Source organism: Copadichromis virginalis, linkage group LG4 (genome assembly GCF_057382275.1).
Source record: "Copadichromis virginalis isolate Kocher_CV1m ecotype Utaka linkage group LG4, C_Virginalis_male_GT1.1, whole genome shotgun sequence".
Taxonomy (NCBI): domain Eukaryota; kingdom Metazoa; phylum Chordata; class Actinopteri; order Cichliformes; family Cichlidae; genus Copadichromis; species Copadichromis virginalis.
Genome location: NC_140621.1, coordinates 36395935 through 36412876, shown reverse-complemented (window position 1 = coordinate 36412876; position 16942 = coordinate 36395935). Strand labels below are relative to the sequence as shown.

At 42.5% G+C, this 16942-nt stretch overlaps 1 protein-coding gene across 1 annotated transcript; it reads left to right on the top strand.

Annotated features, from left to right (window-relative positions):
* Positions 1-3958: 3958 nt before the first annotated feature.
* Positions 3959-14456, top strand: LOC146712109 (NLR family CARD domain-containing protein 3-like). The gene is made up of 6 exons (XM_085455252.1): positions 3959-4122; positions 4859-6707; positions 8575-8748; positions 8858-9031; positions 11626-11672; positions 13511-14456. The coding sequence occupies exons 1-6, from the start codon at positions 3996-3998 to the stop codon at positions 14083-14085; spliced, it is 2946 nt and encodes a 981-aa protein (XP_085311378.1). The 5' UTR covers positions 3959-3995; the 3' UTR covers positions 14086-14456.
* The last annotated feature ends 2486 nt before the right edge of the window (positions 14457-16942 follow it).

Here is a 16942-nt window from a genome sequence, read left to right as displayed (position 1 = left end):
CCGATGACCTTTTTATTTTATTCTTTTTGACACGACACGGTTTGCTTTCAGCTGTTCGGCTCTGCTGATATATCGTGGCAGCACAGTTTCACACTGATCAAAGATCAAACAGTGAGCTTCTGTATAGAAATAAAGGTTAAAACTCAGAAGTGGTTCTGTCTGATTTCAGGCCTTTCAGTCTTGAGAGCCTAAAGAATGATTAGCAGGTATGGAAACCTTGAGCACCCTCCTCAGGTGGACTCTCCATGGATTGATCTTTGTTCTCTGCAGATGTGAAGATGTCAGCAGCACAACCTCCATAGCCTGAGCTGCGCTTCCCATTGGCTGCGTGTTAACTGTTGTCAGAGGTAGATGTGCATTAATATTATGATATATGTTTGAATTAATTTGCAGTGAAAAACACAAAATGGCAAAATCCCATGCAGCACTTTGGTGCAAAGTGGTAAACAGACTGGTTCTTCTATAACGCTTTTCTACTCTCAACACTCAAAGCACTTTACACAACTTGTACATTCACCCATTCACACACGCACTTCCATCAATGCTGTTTCTAGATGGTTCCAATCCAACATTCACACACGTTCACACGCCGATGGATGCGTCACAGAGCAACATGGGGTTCATATCTTGGATATGTGGCATGCAGACTGGAGCAGACTGGGATCGAATCGCCAACCCTTCGGTTAGTAGGTACCTGCTGTCTGTGCAGTCAAAGATTTATTAATGTTCATTTTTATTATCTATAATAAAAATTCCCACGATGACACAGGCTGCAGTTTAAGCTGCAGTAAGAGGATGTGGTTACACCAAACCACTTCATCTGTTAACTTCCTGAAACTAAGTACCCCTCACAGAGCAGCGAGCATCAGTCCAGACTTCCAGCGAATAAACAGGTAAAGTCTTTTTCACATTTCTTTTAACAATAAAACTGGAGCTACAGATGTTTCTAAACCTGAATCCAACTGAAGTGACCTTGGATTCAACATGGGTGTGAAATCTGCAGTCAGTAGGGAAACTGTTGCTGCTTCCTGGAAGTTGCGTGTTTCTTTCTTTCTTTTTTATGAAGCCGTTCAGTGTAATGAAAGTGTCAGCTGATAAAAGAACGTCTTTCTTTCTTTCTTTCTCTCACAAAATCTTCAATCACACAGTAAACTGCTGCAGTGCAGGCTCGCTGTGAAAACCACAGTGTACAGGAAACCACTCATGCAAGCTGTTGTGCGACGCGGAGTTATTTCATGTGAATGAGCAACAATTTGGGACTTCAAAGGGATCCCTGGGGTGCGCCACAGGTGTAGATGTATTATTACACTGGAGTAACATTGGAGCGAACGTTGACAAAAAATGTAACAGTTTTTATCAAATGGACAGAGACGTTCCGACTATTTTCAGGAAGTATGACTGCATGCGTTTTAAAAATAGCTTTGTGTCTGCAGTAGACCTAAAAAGGCTGAACAGGTCTGGTCAGATTCAACAGTCAAGTATTTATCAAAGCGGTTACTGATTAATGGTCTGTCAACATAAAATATATTACTGTCATCTGCAAACATAAATCATTTTTAAACATTACGACGTCTTTACATTAGAGAAACATTAATGCACATCAGGCACACTGTGTAACACGTGCACGGAGGTAAGAACACAATAAACCAGCAGCACAACAACTAATATCAATTACAACATCATATATGATGAGTATACCTGCCTGGTCGTTTCCACGTGTATCAGTGCCTGTCAGGTTTTTTGCTGCAGTGCTGTGGACACAGAGTGACTAACACTCACTGTCTAACACAGAGCTGCGTGTCATTATCTGCAGGCCAAGAGATGTTTTTGTTCTTATGTAGGTATAAAGTTGCTCTCAGTAGAATGCAACACCGGGAAGACCTCAGCACTGACATGTGAGATCCAAATAATCATACCTCCTCTTAAACACTTTTCTTTGACTTTGGTAGAAAATGTCATGAGATGAAGGAAGGGTGTGCCAGAGAGTCTGACTGTTCTGATGTTAGACTGTGTGACAGGATTGAAATTCAACAACATGGACTACAAATTCACATGTTATGTCGCCTCAGTGCAGTCTTACATTGGTGATTCGTGCATATTATATAAAGGAGTGGTGTTAAAAATCTACACAATTCAGTTTTAAATCACAACAACAGTCACCTCTGCTCACGTTTTATTGTAAAATCCTACAATAACCCCAACCAAACGCAGAGGGATGTGTAAACGCACAGTGAATGTTATTACCACTCAGTTACATGTGGCAGTTTCTGTGTAATAAGCAGGAAACAGCGCAGCAGTGCTCAGCAGCAGTGCTGAGCCTCAACTCTCGCGGCCCCGTACCAAACGACTCACGGACCGGTACGAGTCCGAGGCCCGGGGCTTGGGGACCGCTGCCTTAGTTCCCTTACATTTGCAGTGTGTTCCCAGTCTCATCTCTGTGGGACGTCCTCAGCTTCTGGGCTCAGTCCTGTGTCCTGCGTTCATGTTTTGTTATCCTCTCTATCTCCCCAGCCACGCCACCATGTCTGTCTGGTTTGCCTGTCTTCTCTTGTGTATGTATTTAATACTTATTATACTTATAACAGGTGCACTTATTGTAGTTATTGTAATGACATCTTTGCCCTGTGTCTGTCACTTCTCGTAATCATCCCTGTGTCCTGTTTCATGTGTCTTAGTCTGGGTTTCGGTGTGTGCTCTATGTTGTCTCCTTGTGAATGAGCTGCCTGTGGCTGGATGCTGGCTGTGGTTCAAATCAACATTTCAATTAATTCCAACAACTGACTGATGCAGACTGAATTGTAAAGAAGCTTAGACTCCCTTTGATTTAAGATCATTTGGGTTTGGAGACCTTACAGGTTACTGTCATTTCTTACAGCGATGTTCACATTCAGTGACTCAACAACAGGTCACAGCATGAAACACAGTGTTTGTGTCCTGGTCCTGGGTTGCTTACCCAGTGCTTCTGTGTTGTTCTTTATCAGTTTTAGTCTCCTGGTTTCTGTTTTGTGCTCCTCCTTTCCTCTGTGTTTCCTGTGTTCAGTGTTTTGCTTTCCCACCATCTCATTAACCGGCTCTGATTAGTCCCAGCTGTGTTTCCAGCTGTTCCCTCTGTGCTGGATGTTCCCTCCATGCTGTCGGTCTGTTTGTTTTCTCGTCAGTTCCTAGTTTTCTAGTTTCTTTGTTTTCTAGTTTCTGTTCTCTTGAGTTCCTGGTTTCCCAGCTCTCGGTCATTATGTTTTGTTTCTTATATCCTGCATTCAAGTGTTCGCAGCAAATAAAGCTGCAGCTTTAAGAGACCTTTGCGTGCTCGAGTCCTGCATTTGGGTCCTACGTCCTGCCTGCCGCACAGCGTAACATTGTTATTGAACATTTATATGATTAACATCACTTTGTCTGTTATGTTAAAAAAAAATTTTTGTACAAATGATGAAATATCAAATTGTGTCACAACATTGGGGCAGCAGTGTATCCTTACTAAAGGAGGTAATGAAGGAAGAACCTTTCCTGTTATTAGCATGACTCCCACGCAGCTGCCTCAGGTTATTTCTCAGGTGCAATAGTCTATTTCATCATATCCTCGATATAAACCAGAAACACGGGCAGGTAATGAAAGTTCAGATTTTGCGACTGCTTCAAAGAACTTATTAAACTGATGTTCAACTGGCAACAAATGAATGCAAACGATTTGATGCAATGTGGCATTGATCTGTCTGGATTACTAAGCGTCTGAAGAAGACGTCGACAGAGGTGAAACTTTTCATTTCTTCTGTGAAACTGACACTAAAACCACATGTGAGACACACGAGTGGTTTGGAAGGATTGTTCATTATTACACTGAACAGTCTAGTTTAAAAACCGTAAAGCCGTAAAGTAAAAGCCGTCTGAAGTGGGCTGTGTCTAACGCATGGGTTTATTTTATTCTCATTGATCCAAATGTACAGATGTGTTACATGTGAAGACAAACAGACATCTCCTGATTCCTGACAGGACCAAGGATGGCAACACCAACAGAGTTGGTGGAAGCGCTGGAGGAGCTGGGAGACAGCGAGCTCAAAGATTTTAAGGAGATGGAAACAAAGGATCAGGTGGAAAGTTTATCCAGCACTGACTTAGGACCTGAAGGTGAGTCATGGAAGCAGGTCAGTCAGCTGACACGGCTTCTGAAGCAGTTGAGGCAAACTGAACTCCACATTAAAATATCTCATACACTCACACACACCTACATACTTAGTCTAGAGCTATTGCAGCATAACTAAGAGAAGATTCAGGGTCACCTGATCCAGCCCCAACTATGTGCTGTGGAACCAGAAGAGGAGCTTCAGGTTTGGAAAGCTGAAGACTCTGGAACCAGAGAGACTGCAGTCTGAGGGAGAAGTGCCCTGTTGGTACAGTATAGTACTGTGAGATCTTTACAATATGAAACAACCCTCTGAACCATCAGGGGGGAGACAGCATACAGACAGCAAGCTGTGCCCTGCAGCTCTCACAGAGTCCAACCCGTCTTCAGGAGACTCGTTCTAGAGTATCTTTCAGCTCAGACTCCCATCTCACCACAGAGATGATGCTGTTACAGGGAAATATCTGAATCAGAACTCTTTAATGAGCCCAAGAGGAAATCATGGGGTCTCCGTTGCTCTGAGACAGTAAGAAGAGTAGCTAACTGAGCTAAATAAACAATACTATTTATTACAAAGTTACAAAATATAACTAAATAACGCAAACAAAGAAGTAAAAAGCTACGCTTAACAAAGTTTAAAGGATGACTGTAAACTGTAGGAGGCTGCATGCGCACAAACAGGTTGTTGTGTTGGTATTTCCCACAGCAGACTTTTCATGGGTGTGTCTTTGCTCCCCACAGATGTGAGATGCATGCCAGCAGCTCCGCCTCCACAACCTGAAACATCGTACCAAGTCGCGCTGCAGTCTGAGCTCCAGAACATCTTCAGGTGTGCTCAGGAGGCCCTCGAGAAGCAGAATGAGGAACGTTTGTATGACGTGACCCCAGAGCTGTTTATTACAGAGAGACGGACCACAGACTCACAACAAGAGGTCAGACTGGCTGACCTCGAGTCAGAGAGGGCGGTTAAACCCAGTGACCTCTTCCAACTGTTTTCTAGTGAGGGCACGGCTGTGAGGACAGTGCTGACCAGCGGGATAGCAGGAATTGGCAAATCATCCCTTGTTAAGAAGTTTTTGTTGGACTGGGCTGAAAAAAGAACCAATCAAGACTTACATCTGATCTTCCCCTTTGACTGTCAGCAGATGGGTTTATGGCAAGGAGAAACATTTAGCCTGGCAGAGCTCATCCATACATGTATCCCATATTTTTCAGCCAGTGGTATCAAAGAAGAGACTTTAAATGACATTTTCACAAGTTCACAGAACTCCAGAGACACAAGTGAGTTCAGACTTCTGTTTGTGTTTGATGGACTGGATCAAAGCCGCCTTCAGCTCGACTTCACAGGAAAAACAGAGAAGTCTACTGACGTGACAAAGTCAGCCGGAGTAGAAGTGCTTCTGACCAACCTCATCAGGGGCAAACTGCTTCCCTCTGCTCGCCTCTGGATAACCACACGACCTGCAGCAGCCAATCGAATTCCCCCTCAGTACGTTCACAGAGTGACGGAGGTCAGAGGGTTCACTGACCCTCAGAAGGAGGACTACTTCAGAAAGAGATTCCAAGATGCGGAGCAGGCCAACAGGATGGTGGCCCACATCAACACATCCCAAGGACTACACATCATGTGCCACATCCCAGTCTTCTGCTGGATCACAGCTGCAGTTCTGGAGGATGTGCTGAAAACCAGCGAGGGACGAGAGCTGCCCAACACCCTGACTGAGATGTACATCCACTTCCTGATGGTTGAGATTAACCACACAAAGCAGAAGCATGTCCCAGAAAAGTGCATTCGGTACATTATGTCATTGGCTGAACTGGCTTTTCACCAGCTGCTGAGAGGAAACGCCATCTTTACTGAGGAGGAGCTGCGCTGCAGTGGCATTCATGTCAGAGCAGCGTCAAAGTACGCAGGACTGTTCACAAAGATCTTCAAGCAGGTTTGTGGACAAAGGAAGGAACAGGCCCAGAAGAATATCTTCAGCTTTACTCACCAAAGCATTCATCAGTTTCTAGCTGCAGTTTACGTGACCATATCACTGTTCAGCCACAACAGAAATGTGATGCCTGTCCCCCGACTCACCGTGCAAAGTCTGTTCACGTGTTTCAGTAAATCAAACTCTTCTACGGCTCTGAATATCCAAAAAAATGCAGTCAAGACAGCGTTAAAGAGCCCAAACGGTCACCTGGATTTGTTTGCTCGCTTTCTCCTCGGTCTGTCACTGCAGACCAATCAGACTCTCCTACAAGACCTGCTGACACAAACTAGAAGTAGCTCACATAACAATCAAAAAGCAATCCTGTATGTGAAGAAGAGGATCAGGAAGAATCCTGGTCCAGAACAATGCATCCTCCTGTTCCACTGCCTGAATGAACTGAACGATCGTTCTCTGGTGGAGGAGATCCAACGATACCTGAGCTCAGGAAGTCTCTGCAAAGATAAACTGTCTCCCACTCAGTGGTCGACACTTCTCTTCATCTTACTGTCCTCAGAAAAAGATCTGGATGTGTTTGACCTGCAGAAATACTGTGCTTCGGAGGAGGCTCTTCTGAGGCTGCTGCCAGTGATCAGAACCTCTAGAAAACTTCTGTAAGTTCATGGATAAGTGAGTCACCCACGAAACCAAATATAATGTTACTTCTCCCAAACAAATCAGCTTACAGGCCTTACAGAGTTGACATTATAAGTCACAGCAAGCAAGATGATGTTATTTACTAGTCCAATAACAAAAAGGCCTACAGATATGTTTCTGCCTCTCTATCATCATGCTTTTGGTATCTTTGCGCTGCTGTAAATACAGAATATGTCAGTTTTATAGCTTGCTGAAAACCTACAGTGGGTGTTCGCTCACATAAAGTAAGATGATGAACACATGCTGTGGAAGAGAGCCAGAGATTAATAACAAGTACGATTCAGTGCAGAGAGTAAATGGCCTGTATTTGTATAGCGCTTTACACATCCAGTCATCCACCCTCACGTGATGGCACAGCCACCCTGGGGCGCACTGACAAAGGCGAGGCTGACGGACACTCTGACCACCACCAGTAGGCAACGGATGAAGTGTCTTGCCCAAGGACACAACGACGAGACTGTCCAAGCCGGGGCTCGAACCGGCAACCTTCCAATTACAAGGCGAACTCCCAACTCTGAGCCACGATCCCCAGAGGTCTATTAACACATAGTGAGTCAAGAAGAAACACTCACTGAATCATGGGAATCTTTAACATTTTAAAGATTTTGAATTCAGTTCTGGATTTAACAGGAAGCCAAAACAGGAGAAATCTGCTCTCTCTTTCTAGTCCCTGTCAGGACTCTTGCTGCAGCATTTTGGATCAGCTGAAGGCTTTTCAGGGAGTTTCTAGGACTTCCTGATAATAATGAATTACAGTCGTCCAGCCTGGAAGTAATAAATGCATGAACTAGTTTTTCAGCGTCACTCTGAGACAGGATATTTCTAATTTTAGAGATGTTGCACAAATGGAAGAACGCAGTCTTACATATTTGTTTAATATGTGCATTGAAGGACATGTCCTGGTCAAAAATGACTCCAAGGTTCCTCACAGCGTTACTGGAGGCCAAGGTAATGCCATCCAGAGTAAGAATCTGCTTAGAGACCATATTTCTAAGCTTTTCAGGGCCGAGTACAATAACCTCAGTTTGATCTGAATTAAGAAGCAGAAAGTTAGCAGCCATCCAGGTCTCTAAATGTATGCTATGTCTTCTAATGATGCTGCCTAAGGGAAGCATGTATAATGTAAACAGAATTGGTCCTAGCACTGAACCCTGTGGAACTCCATAATTAACCTCAGTGTGTGAAGAGGACTCTCCATTTACATGCACAAACTGGAGTCTATTAGATAGATATGATACAAACCACTGCAGTGCAGTACCTGTAATACCTACAGCATGTTCTAATCGCTCTAATAGGATATTATGGTCGACAGTATCGAACGCTGCACTGAGGTCTAGCAGGACAAGCACAGAGATGAGTCCACTGTCAGAGGCCATAAGAAGATCATTTGTAACCTTCACTAAAGCTGTTTCTGTGCTGTGATGAGCTCTGAAACCTGACTGAAACTCTTCAAATAAACCTCTGCAGATGATCTGTTAGCTGTTTGACAACTACTCTTTCAAGGATGTTTGATATAAAGGAAGGTTGGAGATATGTGGGTCAGACCTACATGTTTGATTTGGCACAGATTTTATATTGAAGGTTCTTCCAGATTGAACGTTCCCATTTGGGAACAGAGTAACACTATGAGTGTGCGAGCTTGTGACCCAGTGAGGCTGGATTTGTGTATTGAACCATCAACAGTGCAGATATCCATTTCTTAAAAATGCATATGCAGCTACTCCTAGTCGGACTATTTTAAAATGAAGCAGTGTGACTTGTGGTCACAAAAGCAGAAATTCTTTGCATGTTTTAAGTGTTTAAGTTTTGTCTGTTTGTCATCAGGCTGAGTGGCTGCAAGCTGTCATGGAGAAGCTGTGAAGCTTTGTCTTCAGCTCTCAGCTGCCAGTCCTCTAGTTTGAGAGAGCTGGATATGAGTAACAACGATCTTCAGGATTCAGGAGTGACATTACTGTCCACTGGACTGCGGAGTCCACACTGTGTACTTGAGATTCTCAAGTTAGTCATTATCATTAAAAAACAAAACATAGTATTCTTTGCAGATTTTTGATAATACATTTTTTTTAATTCTTCAGCTTAAAAATGAAATGTTATTCATGATTTTCAGGCTGTCAGGCTGCATGGTCACAGAGGAAGGCTGTGCTTCTCTGGCCTCGGCTCTGAGCACCAACCCTTCACATATGAGAGAGCTGGACCTGAGCTACAATCATCCAGGTGACACGGCAGCAGATGTGCTGTCTGCTCGACTGAATGATCCAAACTGGAGACTGGACACTCTCAGGTATGCTCGGAAAGAACGAGAAGCAGACGTGTCCTGATGTAATCTTTACATACGTTGGATGCCAAAGGTCCCTAGTATAACAAATGTCAGTGACAAAGCTGCTATTAATGAATTCATGTTACTGTGTTAGATTTAATATTGCAATATGCAAGTCCTGGCCAAGTCCGAACAGCAATCTGCGCATTTACAATAACAGTAACGGGACTGCAGTCTTTTCTTCTTCTGCACATCATGCAGGTCAGCTGTTTGACACAGAGTTTGCACTAATGCAGCTCTCCTCTGAATAATCTCTGAGCTCCACCTGAGTCTCAGTCCTCAGGACCCTCTGCACATGCCCGGAGAGTTCTGCCAGAAGAACTTGCTTAAAAGCGTGCTGACTCTCCTTCGGCTTCCTCTCATTTATCTAAATTGCTGCACTGTTTTTGAGAGAAACACATGTGTACAACCTGAGTTATTCTTTTGATTAATGGGCCCAACACTCTCCCTGTTCTGGTTTGTGGATTTATGAGCCATTAAATTGCGGAGAAATTCAGGAGAAAGTTAGTAGATCACCTGTGGCATCACAATAATTTGCCCTGCTTAATAAATCTGCCGCAGCCAATAAAATTAAATGCGTCTTGTTTTCTTATAATTAGCTGCTGTCATCCCGTAGAACGATTCCTGTGACTGCAGGGAAATTTGCTCTATTCCACGTTTATCCCAGCCAACCCGAAGTAAACATGAATCTGTGATAATCTTAAAGGCTGCAATACTGCAAAAGACATTAACAATGCAAACTGACCCCACAGAAGCGTAAACGTTTATCAGTTAATATAATCTGGAGAACTTTGTTCTTCATGCAGCAACAGCTCAAAGAAAAGTAATTTTTATTCCAGCAGTGTGATGTTCAGCTGTGAGTTTAACAAAATTCAAAAATTTTCATCAAGTTATGGCATGGACATCCAACTACAGTTAATATACATACGAGCTGCGCCACTCTTTTAAATTGTTTCTTTCATGAATGGTCAGATGGCCCATTGCAAAGGATGGACCAGCGTATCCTCTGCTAAAGGAAGCAAGTAAGGTAGCATTGAAACTCCTTTCCTTAGTGCTTGGAGAACTGGAAACACTGATTTTTACTTTCATCTAGTAAAAGTAAAAATGTACTCAGACTGAGAAATGAAGAGTAGTGTCTTTAGAGGACATTTCTGTTTTCTTGTGCAAAGCTCACTGAACCCTGTGTAGTGTTAACATAAAGATAAAGTAATATTAGTTGAGGGGAATACAAACTTTAGTCTGACTTTAGTTTAAAGAAGGAAAAACAATCTTTATTTTATATATTGACAGGAAAATGCGCACAGTCAGGGGTCAAAGTGGATTCAGCAGGAACCTAAAATCAGCTGCAAGGTTCAGCGAAAATAGAGCTGGAGTAGATTTTCTTACTGTACAGGCTGTGATCACATGACCTGCTTCTGACCTCCAGTTTGTTTAGCAGCAGGTTTATGAACAAACAAGTAAAGAACAGATAGCTGAAAATTGTACTTGGGTACAATAAATTACTTGTACTTCGTGCCTGTCTCGTTTGGCAGCAATCAGAATTATTGTTGCCCAGCGGATTTATGTTTCCAAGTGGATCATTGCAGCTTCGCCATACTGGTCTACGTGATTGATCTTTATTATTATTGGTTAATTATATTATTATTTTTTTAGTTCGTTGTTTAGTTATTTAGTTATTACAATCGGAACAGACATGATGGGGGATAATAGGAAAAGGAAAGATGCAAGGCAAGTTCGAGAAAAGGTGAGAGGAAGAGGGGCAGAGAGAAAAGACTAAAAATCAGCTGGAAGAAAAAAAGAAAACAAGCAAGAAGAGAACAACACAACAGGGAGACCACAGCAACATCTAGATAAGTATAAGTAACAATAACTAATAACTATTGAATGTTACTGACCAGCACACAAGACCAACCACGCATGGTATGCTTAGAGGCAGCAGCCAAGGAAGATAGTGTGTCTGAACACCTGTGTGCACACCTGTGTGCGTCATTGCGCTTGCATTCAAAAGGTTTCTCCATTTAACAGTCTGGTGGTGGGTGTGGAGAGTTTACTTCTCCCCTTTGAAACCCAGAGACAGTCTTTAGAGAGAAAGAAAGAGGAAAAAGGTTCCCAAGAACAGCAGCCTGCCCACATGTTACCCAGCATGCACTAAAAACCCGGTGATGAGATAATGTTACATTTGGCTTTTAATTAGATTTGTGCTGAACGTTTGATGGTGCTGTTTTATGTATATCTGTTTTTATATCACTGTGAAGCACTTTGTGGTTTCTATCCTGTGAAGAGTGATATATAAATAACTTGAAATTGAAACCAAGAGTTCTGATATGTTATCATTAAGTAGACAATGCAGTCAATGAATCTGACAAACATGGAACATTACACTGCATAATGATGCGTTTTGCATTTGATGGTAAATTTTCATTTTCAGTTACACGATTGCATGTTGTGATAGCATTATTTTGTGAGCTATTCTATGATTCCCAGCCTGAATCATTTCAAATGATTAAAGTGTGAAGCAGTTCATAACTGCATCTGTAAATGGCTGTTTTGTTATGCAGATTGGACCATGGTGGAGAGCAGAGGCTGAAACCGGGCTTAAAGAAGTGTAAGTGATTTTACTCAGCTTATTCTGACATGTCACAGAAAAAATATAAAAAACAATTGAATTCAATTTTATTTATCTACCAGGAAATGCCCAAGGTGCTTTATACTGTAATGTTAAAAAAAACCCTACAATAATACAAAGAAAACAGAGAAAACCCAACTATCACAGAGTGCCCTGTGAGCAGCACTTTGGCGACAGTGGGAAGGAAAAACTCCCTTTTAACAGGAAGAAACCTCCGGCAGAACCAGGCTCAGGGAGGGGCGGGGCCATCTGCTGTGATTGGTTGGTGTGAGAGAAGGAAGACAGGATAAAGACATGCTGTGGAAGAGAGACAGAGGTTAATAACAGATATGATTCAGTGCAGAGAGGTCTGTTAACACATAGTGGTCGTGTCCAGATTCATGGGCTCCATCCTCCTGAGGACCCGGCCTTCGCGGTCTACGTGGGCCGGGTCCTCAGGAGGTCGGGTAGGCCGGAAGTAAACAGCTGTGAAATGTGACGGTCTAGCCTTCAGATTAGCGTCACCGCTGTCTGGGTGGAGTTAATAAACTCGGCCGTCTGCTCCTTGCTAGCTAAAATATAACAGGACACTGGAGTAAACTCTCGACCATCTCACACGTCTGTTTAATCAGTTTTCTGTTTGATGTTCAGCTGTGTGGAAACCATAACTTTGATCTCAGCCAAACCGATTTACTCACAAACAAAAGAAACACTGAAAAAAGCCAAACAATAACATGTTTAAGTTATCTAAGTGACTCATATATCATGCTTAACCTGAGTAGCCAAAGACCGCGGTGATCTGAAAATGATGTGCCGGGGGTTTGCCATTCTCGGCGGCTCTAGTGACCATTGACCATCCCAGCTAGCTATCGAGCTGGTGGGTAACAGACGTCTCCGAAAACCTCGGAGCACTTTTGCAAATATGCGACATCTTGATAAACAGAACAGATATTTGATGTTTACACAGCTACTTTCTGCCTGAAAATATGTTAAACGTTTATTTTGTGACCCAGAAAGATTAATAAGAGTAATTTTAAAACTTAGTAGCAGCCGCCATTGTCGGAAACTTGAATCGGCTGGGCCACGCTATGGATTCTGGGATATGGTGGGCCACGAAGGACACACCCGACCCATCCTTCAAATTCGGGGAAAAGGAGGACGCATTTGTCGGCTGCATTCGGAAGAGTCCAACAATTTGGACAGCCTTCGTCACGTTGCTGTGACGCAATCGGCCCACAAATGCGGCCTCAGGAGGATGCAGCCCGTGAATCTGGACACCCCCAGTGAGTGAAGATGAAACACCCAGTGCATCATGGGAATCCCCCAGCAGCCTACACCTGTTACAGGAAAAGGATCCATTCATATGAATCTGCACTTGTGGGTGTGTTTGAGAACTCCCTAATAACACTGCAATGACGTTTTGATTCAACGGTACTTTGTTCCTGGCACACCAGTTTTTTTGATGCACATTTCTGAAGCCACCGTCTCCAGCAGCTTCATTAGGTTTTTATTTGTGCCATCTGCAAATAAAACTAATTTTGATATATCGATACCTAATGAGTAGTTTTGGACCCAGTACAGAACCTGGTGGAATACCTGATGTCCAAGCATAATGAGGAACATTCTCCTAACCTCACAAACCGTTTGCTGTCACTTGAATACTTGAATTTTTACCCGGTGCGGTACAACCTCCGTGGGATCCCGTGCCACTCAGGTTCATGAATTAACAGTTCATGATCAACTGTATGTTTTTTAAAGATCTTGGAATATTTGCCCGCACACTGTTAACAGAAACGAAACCAGTTAATGTGATTTGCTGTGTTCTTTGTCTCCATCAGATGCCTGCGAGCTGCAGATAGACCCAAACACAGTAAGCCGAGCCCTCAGATTGTCCCACAACAACATGACGGTGACAGCGTCAGACTTTCAGTTATATCCGAATCATCCAGACAGGTTCGACAGTTGGCCCCAGCTTCTGTGTGAAAATGAACTGAGCGGTCGCTGTTACTGGGAGGTGGAGTGGAGGGGACTAGTGGACATATGTGTGAGTTACAGAGGAATCAAAAGAAAAGGCAACAGCCCTCGAAGCAGGTTTGGAGGAAATGATCAGTCTTGGAGTCTGAGCTGCTTTCTTGACCGCTACGCTGTCTGCCACAACAACCAAGGCAAAGAGATGTACTTCCCTTCCTCATCCTCATCCTCATCTTCTTTCTCTAAGAGAATAGCAGTGTATGTAGACTATCCTGCCGGCATTGTGTCCTTCTACAGAGTCTCCTGTGACAGTCTGATCCACCTTCACACCTTCAACACCACCTTCACCGAGCCTTTGTATGCAGGCTTTGGCTGTGACTCCAGGCTGGGCTTTAACCTGATGTTTAACATCCAGTCCTCAGTGTCTCTGTGCAAGCTGTAGGAGGATGAGTGTAAATGATGAGTATGAATCAGTCAAGTTCGTGCACTTTAAACACAACAAATAACACCTTATCATAGTAATGCATTTTTGTTTTTTTACTGATTAACAAGAGTTGGAAAAACTGCCAGTTCTTCTCAGAGTAATGCACAATATTGGGAATAGAGAGTATACAGCTGTGTTATAAGCCCTTTGCCCATCCTTGACCAAGGGCTTATAACACAGCTGTATAAAGCCAAGGAAACATCCTAAGAACACAGGAAACAGCAAAATCCATTAAAATCTGTGGAAACAAACTGAAGACTGAATGTGGGGAAAAGGGTTTGTTTGTATGGTAATAAAACGTAGAGGTCCATCACGCATAGAAATAATCATCCTGCAGTCCTCACAGCATTGATCACGTGTTGTTACCTCTCCTGCGAAGTACACACAAGCATGCAAGCAGGTGTCATGGACTTCATATTTTTGTGTATTGACTGTAAAAACTGTATTTCAGCTTCTGTTGTGTTTCATAATCTTCAGTAAGTATGGATCCACGGAGCATCCACCATGTCGCCATGACTACGCTCCGCCCAGGAAACTTTCAGACCAGGTCACAACCTATGCATGTATGTTTTTTTTTTTAAATGTAGTTATATATATATATATATATATATATATATATATATATATATATGAGACCAAGAGTGAGAAGGGGTTGCCTCGCTAGCAGAACAAGAAAGCTTTGGGGTGAGATCTTGGCCTTGATTTCTTTGACCTTATCAACAAAAAATTCTTAATTCATTATGCCTCTGTGAGATTTAATATGAAGAGTATTTATTTAGAGCTAGACTTAAGTACAGGTACGTCCTCGACAAACACAAGGTCCAAGGTACGGCCTTTCAGATGTTTTGGTCCAGAAACACGTTCAACAAAGTAAAAGGAATCAGATACAGATCAAAGTTCAGCTGTTGAGTTTGATGCTTCCCTCATCAACATGTTAAAAATCCCCAAGAATCAGAACGTTCTCAAAATAATAATAGAAGATAAAAAATCTGTAAAATCCTTTAAGAAGACAGCAGCAGGGCCAGCAGGGGGAGAAACACAATAAAACATGTTCACAGAGCCAATCTTAATCGTTCGCACACTGCCAGATTCTCCCAGGTGTGCAGTCGGCAAGTGATGAAAGTAATATGTGGAGCGCAGACAAAAATGGTGTGCTAAGAAAACAATCATTCAAACCACCACTGCCCAGCATGCTTCTGATCATCCCACAGGTCTGGCTACATTGTTTTATCCTGATGCTACAGTGTAGCTAGTGGGCCCCACAACTCCCCGCCATGATTGAAATGAAGACTTGGGTTGGAGCAGGTGGGGTGGACTGTGTATCGATATTCACAACAACTGGTGCGAATATAGATAATATAGATATAGGTAATAGTAAGACCGCAGACAATTTTCCATCAGAGGAAACACACTGGATGGAGTCTATTCCTACTTGAGTCCCCCTCCCACAGCCGGGAACATCTGACCACCACTTATCCTCATCCCAGCCTATACTCCCCTGAGAAGAAGAATCAACCTAATCAGGTCAAATAGACCCAGTTTAAAAACTGGAGAGATAAAGGAATTACATCGATGTGTGGTATTGTAAAGGAAGATGAAATTATGAGTTTCCAAACTTCAAAGCAAACGTTTCATTTAGAAAACCGAGACCACGATAGATACTTGCAGTTAAGAAACTTCTATACTCGAAGCATTAAAAACCAAACAGCCACTACAGCGAGGCCACTTATCCAACTCTTTGTAAATGCTTATAAGAAAGGTGTAATCTCATAAATATACAATCGTCTTCATGATCTCAGCGATTATTCAACAAAGTATATAAAAGAACGATGGAAGAAAGAGGAATGGCAGAACATTTGTTCTTTTCATTGGAAAAGTACAAAATCACACATATGGAAGCTCTGCTGGAAAAGTTTTTCATCAGCCCAGCTATAAAGGCACATTATGATGATGGAAGTTGTGAATGTTGGAGGAACTGTGGCTACGAAACAGCACACCACTACCACATATTTTGTAAGAATATTAAGAACTACTGGAGAGGAGTCCACAAAGTGATGCAAAACATATTTGGTACATATTTTGATTTCAAACCCATATTTTTAGGATACAAACCCTCAGGCATGAAGTATAGATAAATACTTACTTGGTGTGCAGCTGGCTGCAAGTAAAAAGGCACTGACCAAAAGATGGCCAACACAGGATCCACCAACATTAAACAGCTGGATTGATGTAACGTTTGAGATTTATAAGAAAAGATTACTTTTTTTGTGAACTTTGAGTGTGAGAAATTTGTAAAACACTGGGGAAACTGCTCTGTGAGTCCTGTAAGGCCTGATATCGCTGATATTCATCATCGAAGGAACGGTTGTTTCAGTTTTTGTTTGCTTTTTATAATAACATGTACTAATGCTCTGTCACCATCTGCTACTGAGTGTGTTGGCTTTTCAGCTGCCCTCTCTCTGCATGGATATAGTTACAAACTGTATCTGTCTCTACATGTGTTTGTTTTGTTGTTTGTTTTGTTTTTTCCTTCTCTTTCTCTTTTTTTCATACCTGCGTGAAGGAAAAGCACTTGAAGTGATCCAGACTACTGTACTTAGAACAAAGGAAGCCGTCAAATACTGTACGTTTTATTTTATGCATAACTTCAATAAACACTTAAATTTAAAAAACAAAAACTAATCAGATCAAACTCAAGAGCGTTGAAGCCTGCACAGAAAGATCAGTCACTCGTTTGCAGGACTGCTTCAGTGCCACAGAGTACAGAATACCTAAGAATCCAGGACCTGCACTTATGTATGGACAACGTCACAGC